General features: G+C 56.7%; 1 protein-coding gene and 1 pseudogene across 1 annotated transcript; one reads left to right on the top strand and one right to left on the bottom strand.

The window, feature by feature from the left end:
* Positions 1–200: 200 nt before the first annotated feature.
* Positions 201–21,055, bottom strand: HSPA12B (heat shock protein family A (Hsp70) member 12B). Its single transcript, XM_039224336.1, has 13 exons — positions 20,962–21,055; positions 15,161–15,220; positions 13,275–13,372; positions 12,195–12,319; positions 8,090–8,276; positions 7,638–7,742; positions 7,221–7,337; positions 5,105–5,279; positions 4,083–4,169; positions 3,526–3,630; positions 3,159–3,417; positions 2,596–2,699; positions 201–1,781 (listed from the first exon to the last, which is right to left on the bottom strand). Exons 2-13 carry the CDS (start codon positions 15,201–15,203, stop codon positions 1,144–1,146), a joined length of 2,043 nt encoding a protein of 680 aa, XP_039080267.1. The 5' UTR covers positions 15,204–15,220; positions 20,962–21,055; the 3' UTR covers positions 201–1,143.
* Positions 9,237–9,630, top strand: LOC120226163 (annotated as a pseudogene).
* Positions 21,056–22,153: the final 1,098 nt, after the last annotated feature.

Here is a 22,153-nt window from a genome sequence, read left to right as displayed (position 1 = left end):
GTCTGGAACAGTTTGGCTGGGGAGGGGCCTTATGCCTAAGAAAGTTCTGTTTGGGAGATTTGACAGAGACAGCAGCACCCCCTTCTGGCCATTCCCCAGTTCTGCATAGAGTTGAAAGCAGTCTCCCTTTTTTGAACCCAGGCCCCCACCACTACTCCTCCATTGGGGTCCTCTCTTGTGAGGTACCAGAAGGCTCTGGCTTCACCTTAAGCATAAATGCTTTATTGTCACCTTAGGGTTCTCAGGCAGGTGGGGCCGCTGCATGTTATGGGGGTGGGCAGGGAATGTCCCAGTGGCACATTGAGTTGATGGCAGAGCCAGGATCAGCTCTTAGTGCTCCTTCTGTCTGCCTACCTTACAGCTCCCCAAGCCCCACTGCGCTTGGGTAGCTGGGACAGGGTGCAAGTGGGTCATTCATACGCTGCCCTAGGGGCCTTCTCAGAGGAGTCATTTGTCTTGAAGGAAGCCGCCACCCCACCCCCCACCCCGCATGTTCCCCCACATCCTCTCATAAGTGCCTTCAGCCTGAATCCTCCGCATTAGCCTGCTGAGAAAGTTTTAAAATTAAGTCACACCTGGATGGTCAATGCCACGCCCGGGAAGGTCCTATACCCCTATACCTCTCGTGCCAGTCCCCCCGCCATTTTTTTGCGGCAAAGGGCTGCTCTGCCCAGCTCCCTCTGCAGGCTGAGCCCATCAATCCACGCACGCGGCCCTTCAGGCCAAAGTCTGCACACCCTCCTTCCTCCTGCGGCCCCTCCTGGAGCGGCCCTGCTCCGCCTCTCCCAGCTGCCTCCACGCCTCCCCCCACCCCTCCCACTTCAGGCCAGGGCTCGGTCTTCTGGTGCATTCTGCCTTCGGGGTCACGTGCCCCCTGTGGGCGCACCGTCTCACAAACCTCTTCTCATTCCTTGACCTCAGCCCTTGGCAGGGCTCTGCAGCCTTCCAGTCAGCGGACCGGGGCCCAATTCCAAAGCCAGAGTCTGTCCCCACCCATCCTGCGACCTCATATCCCCGGGCAGGAGGGTGGGGGAAGAGGCGCGACTTCAGAACTCCCAGCTCTGTCCCCTGGAGTCGACCCCACGACCACAAGAGGGCGGGGCCTGGCACCGGGGAACTGGCAAGGCGACCGCGCGCACGCCCTCAGTTGGAAAGAAAGTCGATGGCGGCGCGCACGGAGCGATTGGTGCTGACGTCGACGGCGGTGACCTTAATCTCGGTGTCGCCAAACTGCATGGCGGCGCGGATCTCGCGGCGGCCAGAGGCCGCGCCGTCGTAGGGCTCTAGCTCCAGGCTGAGCGCGCCGCACTTGCGCACGCCCGGGTCAGTGATGAAGCGCGCGTCCTCGGCGGCGCAGCAGTACAGGTTGATGAGCACGCGCCGCTGGCCCGGGCGCGCCGGGCAGTAGCTGCGCCGCACCTCCTCGCCCAGGGCCACCGACTGCTCGGCGGCCACGAAGCGCTCGAAGACGTCGGTGCACCAGCGGCGGCCGTCGCGGACCAGCAGTTTCTCGGGCGGGTGGCGCCCAGCCACGAAGCGGTTGAGCACGCCCACGCCGTAGGTGAGCGGCGAGCGGCGCACCCGCACCACGCCCGGCGCCTGCCCGAACAGCACCGCGCCCTTGAGGATGGTGAGGCCCACGTCGTGCGGGACCACCACGCGCAGACCGCGGGCGCCCAGCGCCGCCTGCACCGCGTGCTGCAGCACCGCGGACTCGGCGAAGCCGCCCACCAGGAACAGCAGCTTCACGCCCTGCACCTCGGGACGCGCCAGCAGCGCCTCTGCGGGGGGGGGGGGGGGGGGGGGGGGGGGGCGGGAAGGCGGGAGGGGGCGGGAGGAGGAGGAGGTAGGGGGCAGAGAGAGGGGCACCAGCCTCTGAGGACACAGGGAGAGTCAGAAACCTAAAGACCGTGAGATCAGGACAATGGACTATTGTAGCAGCAAGAGTGAAGAGGCAGAGACTGTGTTTCTGCATGAAGTNGGGGGCGGGAGGAGAGAATGGAAGGGGAGGTGAGAAAGGGCACCAGCCTCTGAGGCCGCCGCGGTGAGGCCACAGGCACCTCCCCTCCACCAGCCTGCACCCTGCTGGCGACTAGAAAGTACCCTTTTCACCCTAAAACGGTAGACGGGTTCTGAGAAAGAAAAACCAAGTTGTCACTGAGTGCTCTCGGCAGCCTGCATGGGCTCCGCTTCTCTGACACTCAACCCCCTTTTCCTCTCCCTCACGTCATGGAGGGCGGGCGAGAAATAAGGACCCGCATTTACAGTGCCTACTGCCCCCTGTGAGTGCATCTCTAGTACTTCCGCTCATTTACGTCCCAGTGGTAACAGTTTTGGGAACCCAGTGCTATCACCCCATTTTATAAATGAGGAAACCGAGGCACCAGAGGTTCTTTCCCTTGGAGACGCTGGACACATCGTTCCTCCTAGATCTTAATAGCCACCACACTGTGTCCTCGGGTTGTTCCAGACGATTCTGGGTCTCATTCCAGTGTATGGGTGTGTGGAGGTTTCCAGGCACTAATAAGGAGGGATCATTCCTGCATCTGAGTGTGAACGTGGGGTTTAATGGAGGACCCAAGCTCAGGCACTCACCTATGTGCTGGATGATCCCACTGACCGTGGGCTGAAAGAGCTCGTTCATGGCCTCGCAAGTCATCCTGAGCATCCCCTGTGAGGACCACTTCACGAAGTTCACGCTGTGGGTGAAAGGGGCACAGGCTCCTGGGTCGGGGTCTGGAGTCCTACATGTGCTCCAGGCCTGCGTGCACTGGGCGCTGACGGCATGCGTCCTCCCACCCCACTCCCTCAGGAGCTTTTAGCCGTCTGCCTGCTCCAGTTCCCGGCACGGAGTCCCTGGAGAGGAGCCTCCGGGCAGGGGAGCCGAGGCGCCCCGGCCGGCATGGTGTGTGTGGCTGTGGGGGTGCGGGGAGGAGGAAAATGTCGGCCCTTCCCCCAGGACTCCAGATTCTCTCGCCACAGTTCGGCCCACGGATTCTAGCCGGGGTGCTTATGCCCGTCCCCTGCCGTCAGCTGGCAAGACATGCGCACAGAGCAGATTGGGCAGGCCTCCCACTGTCCTCCGGGGCCCACAGCCTCCCTTGCAGGGGCGTCCAGCATCCGCAAACCCTGCTTGAGTCCTCGGGCCCCTGGCCCACCTGCTGCGGCGCAGGGCTGTCTCCACGTTGTGGCCTCGCTGCTTGCGGTAGAAGTCGATGAAGGAGAAAGGCAGCGAGATGTTGAGCGCCCCTGCGCGGTGCGGGCCTGCCGTGCGTTTGCGGGCCTCAAAGGCGATGGTCAGATCCACCCAGGCGGCCGGGCGTTGCCTTTTGAAGGTGGCGATGAAGTCCTCTCCGAAGATGCGGCCCAGCAGCTGCTCAAAAGCCAGGTCCACGCCCACCGCGCCGTAGGGGCCGCCTGACGTCCCGCAGGGAGGGAAGGGGGCGTCAGCGCAGACTCAGCCGCCAGGGGGCATTGGCGGGGCCTGGGCGCGCTGGGCGCCAACGGTGCTGCCCGGCTACTCACCAGATGCCTTGTAGAGTTCCTTGAGGGTGCCATGTGGCTGCTCCAGCTGGTGCACGGTCAGGTCCACCGTGCCTCCCCCGCAGTCGGCCACCACGTAGCGGTCTCCTGCGGCGGCGAGCGTGAGCACACACTCCTGGCCGGCTTTGCACCCTCAGCTCTGCGCCCCTTCCAGACTCACCCACCCCCTCCTGCCTCCCCCCGCCCCTGTCGCTAGCCTTGCCTGCGGGGAGGATGGGGGTGGGGTGGCTCTAAGGGACTTCAGGTGCTTGAACTTTTACACCAACGGTACGGGGCGCAAGGTTTTGGAGGAAAATGTTTCCAAGGCTCCGCAACTCCATTCGCGGAGAATCTCCAGGAGAAGTGGGAGTTAGGGGCGCGGCTGAGTGGGGTGACGGTGCAGGTGACCATGAGGAGACTGCCAGGTTAGGTGCAGCAATGGAGGAGGAGGGTCTGGGTTTCTAACGTCTGGACCCCACTTCGTAAATGTTCCCATGTCCCCTATCGGTATGTGGTGACACGCAGGGCCCAAGAAACACCCCTCACCCCCCCCCCCCCACCTGCTTGCATCTCGGCCCACAGCTCTCCGACGCCGGACTCCACCAGGAACGTTCGGCTGTGGCGGGACCGGCGTAGCTGCTCCCGGGCTGGGGGTTGAGGGACAGCAGGACAGTGCAGTTAGAAGGAGGCGCCTCAGCTACCGCACTCAACCCCCATCCTCCCACCAGCACCTTCCATGAGCATCTGGAGCAGCCAGTTGTCCTGAAACTCCTACTCTACTCCTAACTAGGAGAAGGCAATGCTGAACCTCAAAGGATCCCGGAATCCCAATGAGGTAATCTCAGGTGCTGTGACCAACAGCTGAGGGGAAGTATCTCTGGCCTCAGGACATTGCCTTAACTCAGGTGGGCTCAGGCCACTGCAAAATAGGGGTTAGGAGAGCTTGGAGGAGCTGTCTGTGTGTGTGTGTGCGGCGGGGGGGAGGTCTTGGGAGATCCAGGGGAGCCTGGGACTTGGGACTTGTAGTCTTGGGAGATGGCATCCGGGAGAGTGACTAAGATTGACCATAGCTGTCTCAGTGCCCAGCCCTGACACTGGCCCTTGAGCTTGGTAGCAGCAGCTCAGGGCTGTTGTGGGGGAGGGGGAAGCCAGCTGTGTGCCAGGATGGGAGGGGCTGCTTATTCCTTGGCTGTTGAAGAGGCAACCAAAGACCACGTTTGGCTCAGAGTGGAGGCTGACTTCCTCCTTTCTCAGTACCTGAGCACCTCCCCTCAGGGCACGTTGTTTCCCCTCAGATTCAGAACTGGGACGGAGTCTACCCTGCCCAGACAGTGCTCCCCTAGGACAAGGTGAAATCTCTATCTTCAGATTGGGCTCCCCCAGGGCAGGGCTGCACCTCCTCCCTCAGACTGAATTCCACCAGAGATGTTTCTGCCCTCTCAGACTGGGCTGGGGGCCAAGGGTGTCTCCTCTTCGTGTGGGACATGGCCGAGTGTCTGGCCTCAGTGACCCTCTGACCCCCGCCTCCCTACCCCCCAGTCAAATGTAATACCACCAGGCAGTGTCCCTGAGGGCAGCTCACCCTGACGGAAGCTGGAATCGATGGAGCGGCGCTCACCCAGGCGTCCAGTGCCCGGAGCCCGGCTGCTTAGGTCCACGAGCTGGTGTAGACGCAGCTTGCGGCAATAGACAGAGGCAGCCTCTGGCTCCAGAGCGATGAGTAGTTGGTCTGCATCCTCCCTGGACACGAGGCCGGCCTGGGAATAGGTGGTGGGTGGCGCCAGGGACCTCCATGGGCCAAGTGTCATACCTAAGGTGGTACCTCAGGGCAGGCAACCAGGGCCTTTGGGGCTCCCACTGCCTCCCCATCACACCTCACCCATGCTAGGCCTCTCAGGCCCCTCCAAGCTGCACAAATTTGGAGCTGCCTCACAGCTACCCTGTAACCAGGCTGGGGAGGGGCATGGCAATGGCCAAGAATACCTGTGAGACTGCCCAGCAGGAAGAGACCCCAGACCGTGAAAACCTAGAGCATCTGGGATGTGCCCCTCCAAGCTGCCCAAAGTGGCCCAGGCTGCAGCAAGGTCCCCTTCACAGGTGCAGGACTGTTAGCCCAGACTCTAGCACAGTGTGTTAGGGGTGTAATGGCCAGGCCACCAGTCAGAGGAGGTGGTGTGTGTGTGTTGGGGGGGGGGGTTCCCTTTGGCTCACTGAGCCCTCTTCCTTCACCAGGCTGGTGTCAGATAATAGCCACAGGCCTCCCCACTTCCAGGGGAGTTCCAGGAGAACACTGTTCCCCAGAGAATAAGATATATAGGCACGAGAAGACTCTCAACAGTGAAATTCCAGGCACCAGGATGGGCCAGTTGGGAGAGAAAAATACTTGGGATCTCTTACTTCCTATATCAGGACAGGGGATCCCTGTGGGAAGTACTTTATGGTGTTGTGGGATTCCCTGGATTCTGACCAGGTGGGGGCTGGGCACGGGCGGGTATGGAGACTTCCTGCCTAGGGCCAGCCCTTCCTGAGCTGGCAGCCAGGAACATGTGGGAGGAAGCAGGGTGGATAAACCAGCAAGGGGCACTAGGGTGGGGGGTGTTTGTTCTGGCTGGGCACAGCCTTGCTTTCATCCTGGTCTCTGCAGAGGGGGTGCCCACCACCTCGGGGTTTGCTCCTTCCAGTGTCAAGTGTAGGTACCTGCAGACCCAGCATGGGGGGTATGCCTGGCCCACAGGTGCGTGGGGGTGGGGTGGGTGGGAGCTCTGGTATCTCCCAGGGGGTGCACAGGCAAGCCTTTTGGAGGTCTTCGGGTGTCCCCCAAGGTCCCAGGGGGAGGACGAAGCAATGAGTCTTGCTCTGAGAGGCTGTGCTCCCCTCTTTCTCCACTCCATCTTACTGGTGGTGGGAGAACCTGAGTTGTGCACTCAGGTCCCCAGTCTCCAGACCTTTGGGCATCTCTTACGATAGGAAGTCCAGCAAGCATTGACCCAAATCGCCTCATAATTTCATAGTCCTGTTTCCCCTACTCAAGAGCTTCCAGTGGTTGGGCCATGGTGGTGGAGTCCCCCAAAATGCCGGAGCCGGCTGAAGTGGATGCTCTTGGTGCCCTGCCCACCTACTGTGTGTTGGCTGTTACTGGCTCCCAGCTGCCCCCTTCTCTGGAGAAGTGCCCTCAGCTGACTGGAAACCACCTCACTTGGAGAGGTTTCGCCCTCATCCCCAGCAACCCATGACAAACTGCTATGGATATACAAAAAGCAGGCCCCCTTGCCTTACTGTGGTCAACGGCTGGGTACAGCTCTCCCTCCGATGTTCTTCATGGGATTGGGCTGAGGCTAGACTCCAGTTGAGACCACATTCCTGCTCAGCTCTTTCTCTTGGCCCATTTCCCTCACTCCTCTTTCTCCTGAGAGCCCTTCTCCAACACACCACATGCACAGGAACTCCCACCTTGGGCTCTGCTAGGAAACCTGACTTACGACACTGGCTAAACTGGCCTGGGCCCTGCTTCTTGTCTCTCTGCTCTCTGTTCCTGCTGCCTCACGCCCTCTCCTGGTGGCGACAACCTTCCAAAATGCCCAGCAGGGGAAGGCCAGAGGTCTTTACACAATGACCGGTCCCAAGGGTGGTGGGTAAATGAGGGTCTGGGCCATCCCTAGAGCCCTCCAGAGCCGCTGCTCCGCCCTGCACATCCTCACCAGGTAGGCGGCCTCACGCATGAACTGCTTGGCAGGCTGTTTCCAGATGGCGGGCACCGTCAACACCCAGCGCACAGTGTCCTTCTCTGGCAGCGATGGGCTCTGCTCTCTCAGCTCCTGGAGCAGGAGGGGGGCAATGACAGGTAGGCTGGCTTGGGTTGCTGGGCGGGGAAGGGTCTTCAGCCTTCTATGGGAGCTGGAGGAACTAATCAGGCCTCAGGAAGGACTTCCCAGCTGAGTTGGAAGAATTCCTAACACCTCCTCCCCCAACATCCATATGGCTCACGCAAGGTCTATCAGATAGGAAGGCAGGGGCTGGAGAAAATGACCTCTGACCTCCAACGGGTGGGCTGACAGGAAAAGATGGACTTGGCGGGAGTCCCTGCCCCGGTGGGCAGGGATGGGGCTACGGCGTACCTGAAGGGCATGCTCCTTGAAAAAGCGCAGGGCATGGGCAAACACCTCCAGGGCAGGCATTTTCTTGCCATTTACGGCCTCTAGCTGGGTCTTCAAGGTGAGATCCTGGCAAGGACAGAGGCGATTCTGCAGGAGGCCATAGCTGTGCCCCCATTTCCTGACAAACCCTCTCTGAAAATCACCGCATATCCTGGTGCTTTCCCTCTGGAGTGTGGGCTCGGCTGGGCTCTCCTGCTAAACCCGTATTAGTTCTGTCGCCCGCCCCTCTCTTTAGCCCCGCCCCTCCTCTGATCCTGGCCTCACCCCCTAGCCCCTCCTCTACTTTGACTCCCAAGCCCCGCCCCCCATCCTCTCCTCACGTTTTACTTTTGCTCACCCTCCGTGTGCCCCGCCCTTTCCGCTCCTGCCCCCGCCTCCCCGGTTGGAGCGTCCCGAGCCAGAATGTGCCTTACGGTGGCGCTGTGGATCTTCATCTTGAACTTCTCGAAGTAGAGCCAGTCCCGCGCCTCCTCGGGGTCCAGATCGTGGTAGTAATCTCGGGCGGTGTAGCCAAAACTGTGAAAGGCGCCCTCCGGGGTCAACAGCAGGCAGGTGGGGGTCTTCTGGTGGGCCACTCCTGGGTCCCCGCCCTCCCATTTCCTGTGGAGGCACAGGACTGTCAGTGTGGTCAGCGAACCCTGGGGTTTGGGTACCCGGTCTGGAATCAGCTGTGTGACCCTGGGCAGGCCACCTAGCCTTCCTGAGCAGCAGTCTTCCTGTGGTAACATGGAGATAATAATAGTACTTACCTCTTAGAGTTCTTGTGAAGACAGTGCTTGGCATCCACTCAAATCTCCATAAAATGCTGCTCATGGGATCCTTTCTATCCATGAGGCCACGGGACCTATCAACATTCTCAGCTCCTGCTTCCTCCCATGAGGTATACCATTGGACTTCGCTTCCCTGTACCCGTAAGCGGCAGCAAGCCATCATCCACCTGCCTGGGTCTGGCCTCCTGATGTGTCTCTTGAGGACTCTAGCAGAGGCTCTCTCCCAGCCAGATGGTATGTCCTCCTCTAGGCTGCCTTCCACCACCAAGCTCCTTCAAGGCATTCATGATCATTCCTGTCTGACCCACTTAAACAGCTACACCCCAGTTGACTGCACCTCCAGCAGGACCCCAAAACCCGAATGACATTCCCAAGCCTCCCTATCTACAGGCACCATCTAGATCTCCACCCAGAACTCCCGGTCTAGTTCACTGGTTTGGCAACTTATTTCTCCCCTTCCTCTAACTTCTCTGATGTCCTGAAGCCTCTAGGCCAAGGTTGGCCCTGCATCCTTTAGGGGAGAGAACTGGGAATCCAGGCAGAAAGAACAGCATGTAGAAAGTTTAGAGGTGTGAAAGGGCAAGGAGAACCAGCTATAGGCTGGCTCAATATGCAGAAGAAAATACAGGAATGATAAGGTCAGCTAGGGAAGGGCATGAAATGCCATGTCTGAATTGTCTTGGTGGGTTTTAAGAAGAAAAATGAAGAATCATGACCACATTTGCCTTTAGAAAAGTCACTGGTCCATCTTTGTGGTAGCAGCAGCAGTGACCACCATTCAGTCGCTGGTATGCAGCTTTTTGTTTGCACCCAGGAACTACACACCCTCAAGGTGACTGGCCAGGAGACAGTTGCCCAGATCAAGGCTCACATAGACTTGTTGGAGGGTCATGCTCCAAGGAGATCAAATCGTGCTCCTGACAGTTGCATCCCTAGAAGATGAAGCTACCAGGGCCTGTGTGGGGTGGAGGCCCTGACCACTCTGGAGTAATTATCCACATGCTTGGAGGTAAAGTCCATGGTTCTCTGGACCATGCTGGGAAAGTTAGGGAGCAGACTCCCAAAGTGGCCAAGCAGGAGAAAAAGAAGACAGGCCAGGCCAAGCAGTGGATGCAGTCAAACTGGTGCTTTGTTAATGCTGTGCCCACCATTGTCAAAAGAAGGGCCCTAATGCCAACTCTTAAGTCCTTTGTAATCCTGGCCTTCTCTAATAAAGCTGCTTAGCCAGTCAAAAAAAAAAAAAAAAAGAAAAGAAAAGAAATGAAAAGGAAAAAGAAAGGTCACTGGTCCCCATGTGGCAACAGATGGAGGGGAGGAAAAATGGAGAAGGAAAACCTTCTCCAGTGGGTGGAGCTGAACTTAGAGATGGTGGCTGTGGAGAGAAGTGCCTAGGTGTTCCAGAGATACTAGGGAGGTAGAAATGACAGGTCTTGATGGCTGGTAGGGGTGGGGAGGGTTTGGGAAGAAGCCAAGATGTCCCCCCAATTACTTCCTGTGAGTGTACCTTCCATAGGACTGAGACAGTGTCCTTTCTTGTGTCCTCCATCCCAGCATGGGGTGCAGCATGGTCTCAGCTGTGTGCACCGACAAACATGCCAGCTGGGATGTCCTGCAGCTCCTAGAGGGCTGTAAGTGCCCAGAGCCATTGTGGCCTCATTATGGGTGGAGCAGAGAAAGGGGAAGGGCAGTTCATGCTTATGTAGGTCAAGTCCCTTGTATCTTTGAGGAAGTAATCTCTATGTTTGTTTCTCCATCCACCCTGCCACCTACCCATCTGGGCCCTGGGGAAGCCCCTTTGCTCCTCCATCCCAAACCGCATTGGAGCTTTGGGGTCTTCTAGAAGGGCCTTCCACCTACTGGCTGCAGCTTCACTAAGACATAAAGGATCAAGGTCTTGAGGCCTGGAGGGGAGTGTCAAACAAATGTTTTGTTCAAACAAAACTCAACTATATCAGCAGGATTTTTTTTTAACATCTCTTTCATAACAACTGTGTAACTTGTCAACTCAGCCCTCTGATTCTTCATGTCCCCGTCCTTCACTTGAGGTGTTGAACCTAGGAATCTGCCTCCAGGAGTCTACGGTGCAGAAATCCCAGCACAGGTTTTCAAAGAAGGGTATTCATTGCAGAACTTTTTTTTTTTTAATTTTTTTTTTAATGTTTTATTTCTGAGAGAGAGAGAGAAAGAGAGAGAGACAGTGTGAGTGGGGAGGGTCAGAGAGAGAGGGAGGTACAGAATCTGAAACAGGCTCCAGGCTCTGAGCTGGCAGTCAGCACAGAGCCCTATGGGGGCTCGAACCCACAACCTGTGAGATCATGACCTGAGCCGAAGTCGGATGCTTAACCAACTGAGCCACCCAGGCGCCCCGCAGAACTTTTTGTAATAGTGAAAAGTTAGAGGGCAAGAAACCTCCTAAAATTATCAGTAGAAAAATGGACAAATTATGCCTGTACTGTGGGGTACTCTGCAACTGTTAAAAGAAATTGTGGCTTCAGCAGGAGCCGATATAAAAAAGAGGCCTGTCAACCAAGATGAATGCCCAGAGCCCAAGGGAGCCAGGCGGCTGCCTTGTTTTTGTTTGTTTGGTTCCTTTTTCTTTTTCATTTTTTAAGAAAAAATAAAGCAGGTGGATTTGAAAAAAAAAAAAAAGAAGAAATTGTGGCTTTCTGTGTTGACACAAAACCTCTACAAAATAATTTTGAAAGCTCAAAGTAAGGCAAGTTGTATGATATCCCTCTTTTATTTTAAATTCTTTTTTCAGCGTTTATTTTTGACAGAGAGACAGAGCATGAGTGGGGGAGGGGCAGAGAGGGAGACACAGAATTCAAAGCAGCTGTCAGCCTAGAGCCCAACCTGGAGCTCAAACTCATGGACTGTGAGATCATGACCTGAGCCAAAGTTGGATGCTTAACTGACTGAGCCACCGGCACCCTTCCCACTTTTATTTTACAAACACACATATGTGCATATATGCCTTTGTGCATTTGTATACAAGCCCAGAAAGGGATTTGTGTATTTAACTGTATGGTTACTATATCTCAATAATATTTTTTAAAATTAAAAATGAAGCCCAAGGGGGCGCCTGAGTGGCTCAGTCGGTTAAGCGTCCGACTTCGGCTCAGGTCATGATCTCACGGTTCGTGGGTTCGGGCCCCGCGTCGGGATCTGTGCTGACAGCCAGCTCAGAGCCTGGAGCCTGCTTCACATTCTGTGTCTCCCTCTCTCTCTGACCCTCCCCTGCTCACGCTGTCTCTCTCTCTCTCTCTCTCAGAAATAAATAAAAAAAAAATAAAAATAAAAATAAAAAAAAATAAAAATGAAGCCCAGGGGTGCCTGGGTGGCTCAGTTGGCTGAACATCAGACTCTTGATTTTGGCTCAGTCATGATCTCATGGTTCATAGGTTCGAGTCTCATGTCAGGCTCTGTGCTGACAGCACGGAGCCTGCTTGGGATTCTGTCTGCCTCTCTCCCTCTCCTTCCCCTGCTTGTACTCTCTCTCTGAAAATAAATAAGTAAACTTAAAAAAAAAATGAAACCCAATATTTCTATTAGGTGTTGCTCTGATTGGGGATGGAACCCAGGCCTAGGACCTATCCTCTAACTTTCTGAGCCCACGGGAAGCCCCAGTCTAGGGATGGAGGGAGCTCTGGAGAGACACACATTTCCTCAGTGACAGTCCTCCTGAGACCAGGCCCATCCCAGGAAGTGAGGACCCTCTGCCCCAATCTCCCAGCCCGGCCACCCTCACCTCATCATGTGGATGGCTTCAGGATCACTGGCAAAGCTGAAGGCATAGCCGCTGGAGGTGGTACCAAAGTCGATGGCCACCACCACAGAGAAGGGAGCATGCTGGGGGGCTCGGGCCTCGGGTTTCTGTGAGGATAAGACTCAGAGTCAGACAGCAGCCCAAGGGCCCGAGTGGTCCTGGGTCCAGCCACCAGCCCGAAATCCCCTCCCCTCCCAGGCTCCAGGCTGAGCCCTGGAACTGCAACTGCTCCGAAGCCCAAGGCCTCTCAGGTCACCCTCTGCAGCTTTTGGCTTAAGCTCTTGCTTTCCTCTTTCGGTTCTCTGTCGGCCCTCTGCCTGGCTGGCCTGAGCCCCACCCCCACCTCACCGCTGGCACAGCCGTGGCCCAGCGGGGCAATCTTGCTCCTCTGGCACCTTCAGGAATACACAGACCTGTGTATATTTGACCCCTTAGATCTTTGTGGCCACAGTGACACAACCAGATGCTGTCAGTTTTGTGGCAGAGAAGAAAGGCCTGGGCATATGTACCCAGAGCAGTCCCTGCCTTCTCCCAGGCCAGGCCTGGGCTCCCTAAGAACAAGGGGGTCTCCAGGCTGCATGAGTAGGGTGAGGCCATCCTGGGTGGGGTGACCCAGGGAGTTTGGGAGAAGGTTATACTGGATACTTCAAGCTGGTAGTTTCCAAACTAATTTTTAGCAATGTGTCTTCTCTTCCCCAGATATAATTTGTATTCAGGGAGGGCAGGGTGGTGGTCCACAGGAGGCAGAGCAACTCTGAAGGCCCAGTGCTCTGAGGAAGTAACTACATGTCAGAAGTCTCCTTGCTATGGTCTGTGGATGTCAGCCCAGAGCGGTGCTGTTTGGGTGTTAGTTACATGGGGCTCACCTTAGTAGACCGTTACCCCTACTGTCCAAGGTCATCTAAGGCTAACTCTTCTTGGGGGGGACACGACTGGAGAGTGCAAGGGCAAGATGCAGGCAGCACCCCCGGCCCTGCTGGGGCTCTGCCAGACGCCAGGCCTTGCCCTCTGGAGCATACCACCCAGGCCACCCACCACCACGACCCCTGCCCCCGGGCTTACTGGAGACTGCGAGGGTGTGAGGGGGGCAATGCCACAGCTTTCCTGGGTCCTCGGGGAGCCGGGCGGGCTGGGCATGGGCGACCGCTCGGGGCTAGAGCCTGCAAAGAGAGGGCAAGTCACTCTGGCACCCAATCGGGTTAGGAGCTGGTGGCCGGGCACTGGGAGGTTTTCCATCAGTCCTTGCTGGCCTGAGGCAAGGGGCACCCTGCTGTGGAAGGGCAAATAGTTGGGGAGGGAGGAGGGACAGGACTGAGGCAGGCAGGGGCAGTCTGGGGACCTGTTATCAATGTGAGGTGACCTACCCCTGGAGGGTGACCCATGCCTCACCTGAGGACTCCTTGTGTCCCCCAGCATCCCTAGGACACAGCAGGAGAAAGGAGAGACAGAGAAACATTATGGGGGGTGGGGGAGACTGAGTCCAGAGTCAGAAGGGCAGGAGAGATGGGGTGGGTGGGCTCCTGGGGCAGGGTGAGGGTGGAGGGCAGAGAAAGCAGAAGAGGTGGGGAGCTGCAGACGGAACTGAACAGGAGGTGGGGCTGCTCCCCTCCCCACTAGAGTTCGGCCACAGGGTTCTAATCAGGACCTGAGGGAGCCACCCTCCCTACCCCAGTCCCTCCACCAAGGGCCAAGGATAGGCCCAGCTGGCTGTGTGGTGAGGATCAAGAAGGGGAATAGCGCTTCCCGCAGCCCAGCTCTGACCTGAGGGGTGTCCACAACACTAGGAAGTTGGATTTTGAGCCTCCCTTCCCGACAACACACAGAAACCTGGTAGGAGGCCCCACTGAAACCCTCTCTCGGGCCCAGCACTGAGTTGGAGCTTTGCTGGGAGGAAACAGAGCAGCTCCAGCAGGCAGCCCAAAGCCTAGCTTGGAGGATCAGGCAGTTTAGGGGCCTGCGTGGCTGGACATCACCTAGCTGGAGGCTGGTGGCTCATCACCACCTCACTGGGCTTTGCTAAGGCCCCTGCCAGCGGTACTGAGCTGCCCTGAGATTCATGTGTGGGGACAGGGAGGCTGGTCTGGGAGGCTGATGGGGTCTGACGTGCAGACCCATGGACATGTCAACTGGTCTGGCTCGCTTTAGGCCAGGTCCTGTGTTCCTTTAGCAGCTACCCTGCTGTGTGCCGTGATGGGTCCCAGCTCTTCCTGGCCTTGGGATACCCTGGGAACATGTACATGAGGGGGACTCTAGGAAGCGCCTGGACAGGGCCAGAGTCTGTCTTGAGGTGCTGGAGGGGCAGGGTTATGGTGGTCAGTCTCCCAGGGCTCCTTTTTCTAGGCGGCCAGAACAGGCCTGGGCCGTGCCACCGGCTCCAGCTTGAGGGGCCAAGTTGCTGTGGCTTGGGCCTGGGAAGGGAGGCAGGAAGGAAGGCCCGTCCCACCAGGTCTTTGTTAATGGACTTCCTGAGGAGTGGCCCTCCTGCCTCCTGACCTCCCACCCCTGCAGAGAGCCCAGAAGCCTGCGCCCAGACCAGGCCACAGGCGGATGAAGGTGTACACACGCAGAATTCTGTGCATGCAGACCACCTGACACTATATATACACTCTCATCCAAGGCCTTGTACACACGGACTTGCCCGCGGGCAGACAGACACAGACACAGACAGACACACAGACACTCATACCAGGTCCCGTGTACACAGACCCTGCTCAAGACATACCCATGCATTCAGTCCTGTGCACACAGATCCGCTGTGCACACACACTCACAGACACACACTCACAGACACAGTCCTGTGACCACCAACCCTTCCTGCATAAACACACTCTCTTCAAGAACCTCATCTGGAAGAGGCGCCCGTGTGCAGGCAGGGGGTGGGTCTCAGTGCCAGGGTGAGTGGGGTGGTGGGTCAGGACACAGGCTGGGGGAAAAGGGGAGAGTCTTACCAATGTACAGCCCCTGCAGGCCCATCTCGGGGACAGCCAGCATCTCTGCAGGCCCTGTGACTGTCAACAGGAACAGACAAACAGAATGGCATTTATTTGTTCCTTTGTTCCCTCACTGAAAGCTTATTTATTTTCGTTGTTTACTTTTGGCTAGAGTCCTTTGAAGCAAACCCCAGACATCGTGTTGTTTCACCTATAAATTCTTCAGTGTGTCACTCCAACAGATAAAGACTTCACAAACGTCGTCGCAACGCCATCATCATGTGTGACATTATTAACAGAATTCCCACAGTGCCAGCCTGTCTCCAAAATGTCTTAGCATTTGCTTTGTTGGAATCAGGATGCTCCTAAATGTTTTCGAGTGCCCACTCTGTGCCAGGTGTTAGCAGACATTAGCCACCCAGAGAGACGCTGTTCTGGCCCTGGAGGCCCACGGCCTGGTGGGGAAACTGATTACAGCCAGATAATCACCCAAGCGAATTTGAGATTACAAATGATGCTGTCAAGGTCACAGCTGGATACAAACCAAGCAGGAAGTCTTGGTAAGGCTGGAGACAGAGGCTGGGCTGGGCTGGCTGATCCTGTAGGCAGATCCTCTGGGACTCTATTTTAGATTTGGTTTCTTATGAAGGGGAACAGCAAATCTTGAGAAGTTTGAAGTAGCAGAGCATAGGTGGGGGCATGACTCAGCCTTCATTTTAAAAAGTCCCTCTGAGGGCACCTGGGTGGCTCAGTCAGTTAAGCATCAGACTTTGACTCAGGTTATGATCTCATGGTTTGTGAGTTCGAGCCCCGCGTCAGGCTCTGTGCTGACAGCTCAGAGCCTGGAGCCTGCTTCAGATTCTGTGTCTTCCTCTTTCTGCCCTCCCTCCCTGGCTCATGCTCTCTCTCTCTCAAAAATAAATATTACAAAATTTTTTTAAATGTTTTATTTATTTCTGAGAGAGAGAGAGAGAGAGACAGCATGAGCCAGGGAGGGTCAGAGAGAGAGGGAGACACAGAATCTGAAACTGGCTCCAGGCTCTGAGCTAGCTGTCAGCCCAGAGCCCGATGTGGGGCTTGGACCCACGAACCGTGAAATCATGACCTGAGCCAAAGTCGGATGCTTAACCGACTGAGCCATCCAGGCACCCCTCAAAAATAAATATTAAAAAAAATTTTTTTAAGTCCCTCTGGCTGTATGGATTGCAGATTACAGCAGGCAATTTGGAAGCAGAAGCCCTATAGGGGCACCAAGTGACAGATGATGGTGGCAGCTATGTGTCTTGAGACAGAAGTGGAGTTCTAAAGTTAGAGAGACAAACAGGGCTGATAGAAGATGGCCAAATTGGATATGGGGGATTAGGAATAAGATGTCAAGGGTGACATTGTCCAGTTTGAGCTAGGGGACGGACAGTGGGATGGAGGATACTGGAGAAGGGCAGGCTGGCAGGGGAAAGGGGCAGAGTTCTGGGTACAGTTTTGAAACTGCCCAGAGAACAGACCAATGAGCCAGATGATGTATGATGCAGAGGTCAGAGAGAAAGCCGAGGGGGAGATGCACATTTGGGAGTCATGGTCAAGGGGGGCCTGGCAGGGAGTAGTGGGGGAAGAGTAGGGATAACCAGCATGTAAAGGCTGGCTGGAGGAAGGTGGGCTGCCTGGGAAGACTGGATGCTTGCTATGGTCCCATGAAGATCTCAGATCTAAGAGAAGCGCATGAAGCTAGATGCCTTTAGAGGTTATTAGATGAGCCTTGAAACACCTGTTCTAATGGCCCAGGGCCATCATTTCATCAGGATGAAGGAGATGGAGGGGTCCCTGGGTGGCTCAGTCAGTTAAGCAGCTGACTTCAGCTCAGGTCATGATCTCACTGTTTGTGAGTTCCAGCCCTGCATCAAGATCTGTGCTGACAGCTCAGAGCCTGGAGCCTGCTTCGGATTTTGTGTCTTCCTCTCTCTCTGCCCCTCCCCTGCTCGCACTCTGTCTCTCGAAAATAAATAAATGTTAAAAAATTTAAAAAAACAAGAATAAAGGAGATGGGGTAGAAGCCAAGTGAGCCCGGGCAACGAGCGAGCAGAGGGTAAGAGAATGCAGTGAGCACTTCCACGAAGCATGGCTGAGATCAGGGGTGGGTGTGAGGTCAGTAGCTGGAGGAACAGGAAGTCTGAGGAGGGGAGGATGTGCTTCCATTTTCTCTCCTAAGATGGGAGGAACCTGAGTTCGTGTCTGGGGGCCAGGCTAGAGGCAGCAGCACTGGAGCCCCTGGGAGCTATTAGAAATGCACAACCCCACTCCCTGCCCAAGACCTGTCGAGTCAGAACTTGCATTTTAACAGGTGGTTCTATGCACATGGAAGTTTGCGAAGTACTGCTCAACGTGTTCCTGGACCAATCTTCAGATCACTCGTGCGACGGTCCTCAGCTGTGGGCCTGGCAGCCCTGCTAAACAAAGGTGAGGCTGCTCAGAGCCTAGTCCCTCTCTGTAGCCAGCGGCCAGATCAGGAAGTTTTGCAAACAGAACGCAGGCAGACACAGAGCTGGGCACCATCACACGCATGCACACACATGCAGAGCACACACCCTTGCTCACACACAGTTTACACGGCCCAGCCCCATCGTGGACAGACACTCAGACACGTCCAGGATACTCCCATGTGGCCAGCAACGTAGAAGTTTCCAGATACATGCAATCCTGCTGTCAGCAGAGGCACACAGTTGGATGCCCAGGAATGAGAATCGCGGGAAAGACTGGGGCTGCTTTTAGGCTCTCAGAGCAGTGAGGTGATGCTAAGAAAATGGAAGGCAAATAGTGGACATGGACATGGCCTTGAGAGCCAGGACAGGGGCTCAGCTCATGGAGGAGGTCCTCCCCAGTGAGAGAGCTGATTCTGCATCTCTTCCCAACTCTGCGTTCACAGACATCACATCGGTTAACTTGAAGTCAGCCACGATAGAAGTATTTACACCACAGAAATTGGCAAACACTATAAATCAGGTTTTTCTCCCTCTGAGAGAGCTGACGGTGTTGACCACAGCACACCGCTGGATCGAGGCCACAAGGGGGAAGCTGACAGCCCTATTGGTACATTGTTTCGGTTCTTCAGCAAAAAGTTATAGAGCATTTCTTTGTGTCAGGCTCTGTGCTACGTGGTTGAATGAATGAAATGGATTTTCTGGATGAAGACTATTGATTTTAGAGGAGAATCAATCTAGAACTACCGGGAAAAAAAGACTCAGGAGTCATCCCCCTAACCTGGATTCCATGTCCAAACTGTGTGCTGACAGTCCTCCGAGCTACCTGAAGCTGGTCCGGTTATCTCCTGTCTCTGAGTATGTGGATACGGATTATGCCTACACTGGGGTGTCAAGGCCAGCAAGGTTTATTATTGCACCTGGCCAGAGTGCGTCATGTCGCCTCTCTGTGCTTCAGTGTCTTTCCTATAAAATGGGTTACACAGGAGGCTTGTTAATACCTACAAGTCCAGGTAAGGAAGGTGATTGATAAGGGCAGGAACTTGGACAGACGAGAGCAGTTGTTCTTTTTTTAATGTTTCTTTATTTTTAAGCGGGGGTTGGGGGGGAGGCAGAGAGAGAGAGGGAGACACAGAATCCGAAGCAGGCTCCAGGCTCTGAGCTGTCAGCACAGATCCTGGTGCGGGGCTCGAACTCACAAACAGTGAGACCATGACCTAAGCTGAAGTTGGCCCAACTGAGCCACCCAGACGCCCCAGATGTGAGCAGTTGTTCTTATCCTTGGTGACATGGAATCTAAATTTTCTCTTCTTGGAAGTTTTTGGTCTTATTGAGACTTTTATTCTAATCATTCTGAGTTCTTTAGGGAAGGAGGGAGGACCTGAATCAATCTGTGTTAAAGAAGGAGGGTCCTGCCAATTTCTTGAGAGTTGAAGGTAGAAGGGGGTGGTGGCCCCATATATCTTTGGGACCTCCTCCATCATGTATATACACACCCAGAAACATTTAAAGGCAGTATTGGTTCCTCCAAGCTATGACTGGGGCAGAATCCACAGCTGGAAATGGGGCAAAGTAGATCCCCACCGCAGGGGCCCACTAATTTCAGACTGGTGATGCTTATGGGTTTGAACATAACTGGGTGGAGCAGTTTGATTTATACAGAAAGCAACTTCATTTCCTGGCTACAAGCACAGGCTAAACTCTGGCCCCAGCTTGACCCCTACCCTACCCACAGACATGGACTTAACCTTCCCATGGACTGACCCCCTAGCCCTTGGCTTCATATTGATCTCTAATCTTCAGCTTCACACTGACCCCTGGCCCTGACTTCTCCCCAATAGGTGTGACCTATCAGTCACTGGGGACCAGGACAGGGTGTGGCTGAGTAGAGACTCACAACGGGAGACTCCCATTCCAGAGTCCATTCCTGGACTCACAAAAGCTTAGGACTTCTGGCCTGATGGAGAGAATTTTCAAGGATCTCTTCCTGAGGAGGGGACACTAGGGCTGGGTATTTATGCCCCCAAAGAGCACTCAGGGTGTGTGGTGGTGTTGGATTTCAGGGCTCCACACATACCTGTCCTCTGTATGACAAAGAGCCCACCCCGATCTTCACAGTCCCCTCCATCCCCTGCAGACTTCCTGTTACTGGACCTTGCCTCTCCCATCCACTGTTCTCTGCTCAACATCCTGCCAGCCTTTTAATGGAATGGGATTCTGTCAGCAGGCAGAGAGGCCACAGGCATTTCTCCTAAACCACAGGTTGGGCCAACCAGGGCCAAGGGGCAGATCAGAAATGGCACCCGAAGGGCTGCCCCAGTCTGTCTCTAGAGAGGAACCCTCCAGGAGAGGGACCAGTTGGATGCTGCCTCCTCCTGTGCTGAGGCAGGGGGTGACATAAATGGTCTCCCATGGCCCCTCCCTGTCCTCAACTTTTCTTTCCATACATCCTGCCCCACCCCCTTTGGGTCCTCACCATGGGAGCTTTCAGGTCACAAACAACCTCTGTCCCACAGAGCCCGAGGCTTGAGGCCCCTCCCATCCTGTGCCCACCGGTCCATCACCTCCCTTACCTCTGGGGCTCTAAAGCTGCCCTTGCTCTCACATCTAGGCCATATTTTAGAGCTTCCCTCCCTCCCAGTCTCTCTCCCCACAACACATGCTTGCTTTACATACTGGCTCCATTGCGCCCACAGGGAGCCCAGACCCCACCCCACCTGCCCGCGCCGCCCCCGCCCCCCACCAGCGCCCCCCACTCCGGAGCTGGCCTCCGGAGAGAATCCAGAGGTCCTGGTCAGGAGGCCAGCTCACAGTCTGCAACTGTGGCATCCTGGTCACTGCCACTCTCGAGCTACCCAGATCATAGGCCCTAAGACCACCCTCTCCCACCAGGCGATCTCCCTCCCCCAAACACACACACACACACACACACACACACACACACACACACACACACACTCAACCCCCAGGTCTCCACGTCTGGCTTAGGCGTTGTGTTCACAAATTGGCTTACTGGAGCAGACCCCGGCCCCACTCTAGCCCCCCAGCCCCCCTCCACCGCGGCGCAGGGGTCTCCCCAGCCCCCGCTCCCCGCCCCCCTCCCCCCACTCCACAGTGCGTGTGTGTGGGGTCCCGAAGCTTGGATGTGAGCCCAAGGTCGCCGCTCCAACTGCTTTCCCGAACCCGCAGACCCAGTGGAGAGAACGTCTTGCAGAAGCTGCCCCAGCCCGGCCCCCCAGGGTTAGAAACCTTTGGTGGGGGGCGGTTCTCAGCCGACAGCCCGGACGGGCAGGGCGGCACAGCTCGCTGCCCTTCTCCTCTCTGGGAGTCCCCCCGCCCAGAACTCACCTCTGCCCTTTCGACAGCTCGACCTCGGTTCAGCCGCCTGGATCCCGGGTCCGCAGCCCCTGGCCGTACCCCGCCGCGGCGGCCGCAGCCCTCGACGTGCACCCAGCCCGCGCCTCCGGCTCGCCCCGCGCGGCCCACCCCGCCCGCGGCCCCCTCCCCCAGGCCGGATGGTCGCGCGCTCCCGGCCCAGATGTGCGAGGCCGGGGCGGGGCCTGCCTGCGCGGGCCTCTCGGAGGGGCCCAGCCCGGCCCCGTGTCCCAGCCCCTCCTGGCGCCCCTCCTGCGCCCCGTCGCTGCGCCTCCCTTCTCCGCCCCGCCTGCAGCCCAAGGGGTGGGCGGCGGGGCGGGGGAGAAGTGTGAGAAGGGGAGGTGGAGGGAGAGAAGAGGAATTCCAGACCCCTCTTCGGCCTCCTGCAGCCAGCGGCCGAGAGGCTCCCCCTCCCCGCCCCTACGGGCCCACCTCAGGGGCTCAGCTTAGGCCAGCCCAGCTCCAGAGCCTCGCCGCCCGGACCCCTCCCGTCCCCTGGCCCAGACTCCTTACAGTGGCCGGTCCATCCCACATTCTACCCCCCACCCATCCCTAGCCGGGTCTCCAAGTGTCAGAGAGAAAAGGCTGAATTGAAGGCGAGGTCAGCCGCTTGGTCCTCAGCCTAGGGCCCAGTTCTGTCCTTGAGGCCTGGGGCGTTGAGGAAGGGTTCTCAGTACTGGCAAGGGGATCACTGGAAACTCACCCAGTCTCTGCAAAGAGCACCCAGCCCCTTTCCTGTGAGGGCTCCTAGCCTTCTTCCTATCCTAACCAGGCCCTCTAGGGGTGCTGGGTGTGGCTCCAAGCAGGGGTTTGGAGACCCCTTTCCGCTAGGCCCTTCCAAGGCAGCTAACTCACCTTGCCCATCACCACCTCCTCGTTCTGGCAGGGCCTGGGCTGGGCCCCTTTCCCTCTACCCAGTATGCCCCCACAAGGACTCAGACTGGGCACAGGTGGGAAGGGGGCCAGGGGCTGCTTCTCAGCCAAGTCCCTCTGCACCAGGGGGGGCCGGCTTCCTGTCTGGTCTCCAACCCTCGCCCCAAACAAGGGTCCCACAGCTCTTTGGGCATCACAGCGGCTTCACCACCCCAAACCTTTGCAGAGGCTGTTTCCCCTTCCTAGAATACTGTACCTCCTCCTCACTGCCCGTCTCGAAGTCCCCCAGCTC

Source organism: Hyaena hyaena, unplaced genomic scaffold, assembly GCF_003009895.1.
Source record: "Hyaena hyaena isolate Hyena2069 unplaced genomic scaffold, ASM300989v1 scaffold_16, whole genome shotgun sequence".
Classification (NCBI taxonomy): domain Eukaryota; kingdom Metazoa; phylum Chordata; class Mammalia; order Carnivora; family Hyaenidae; genus Hyaena; species Hyaena hyaena.
This window is presented reverse-complemented; position numbering and strand designations above follow the sequence as displayed.

Bases quoted from the DNA above. Each gene is read 5' to 3' on its own strand.
- HSPA12B (XM_039224336.1), bottom strand. From the start codon at position 15,203: ATGCTGGCTGTCCCCGAGATGGGCCTGCAGGGGCTGTACATTG. The intron at 12,320-13,274 runs GTAAGCCCGGGG...TTATCCTCACAG, and splicing joins TCACACCCTCGCAGTCTCCA to AAACCCGAGGCCCGAGCCCC. The intron at 3,418-3,525 runs GTGAGTAGCCGG...GCGGGACGTCAG, and splicing joins GGAACTCTACAAGGCATCTG to GCGGCCCCTACGGCGCGGTG.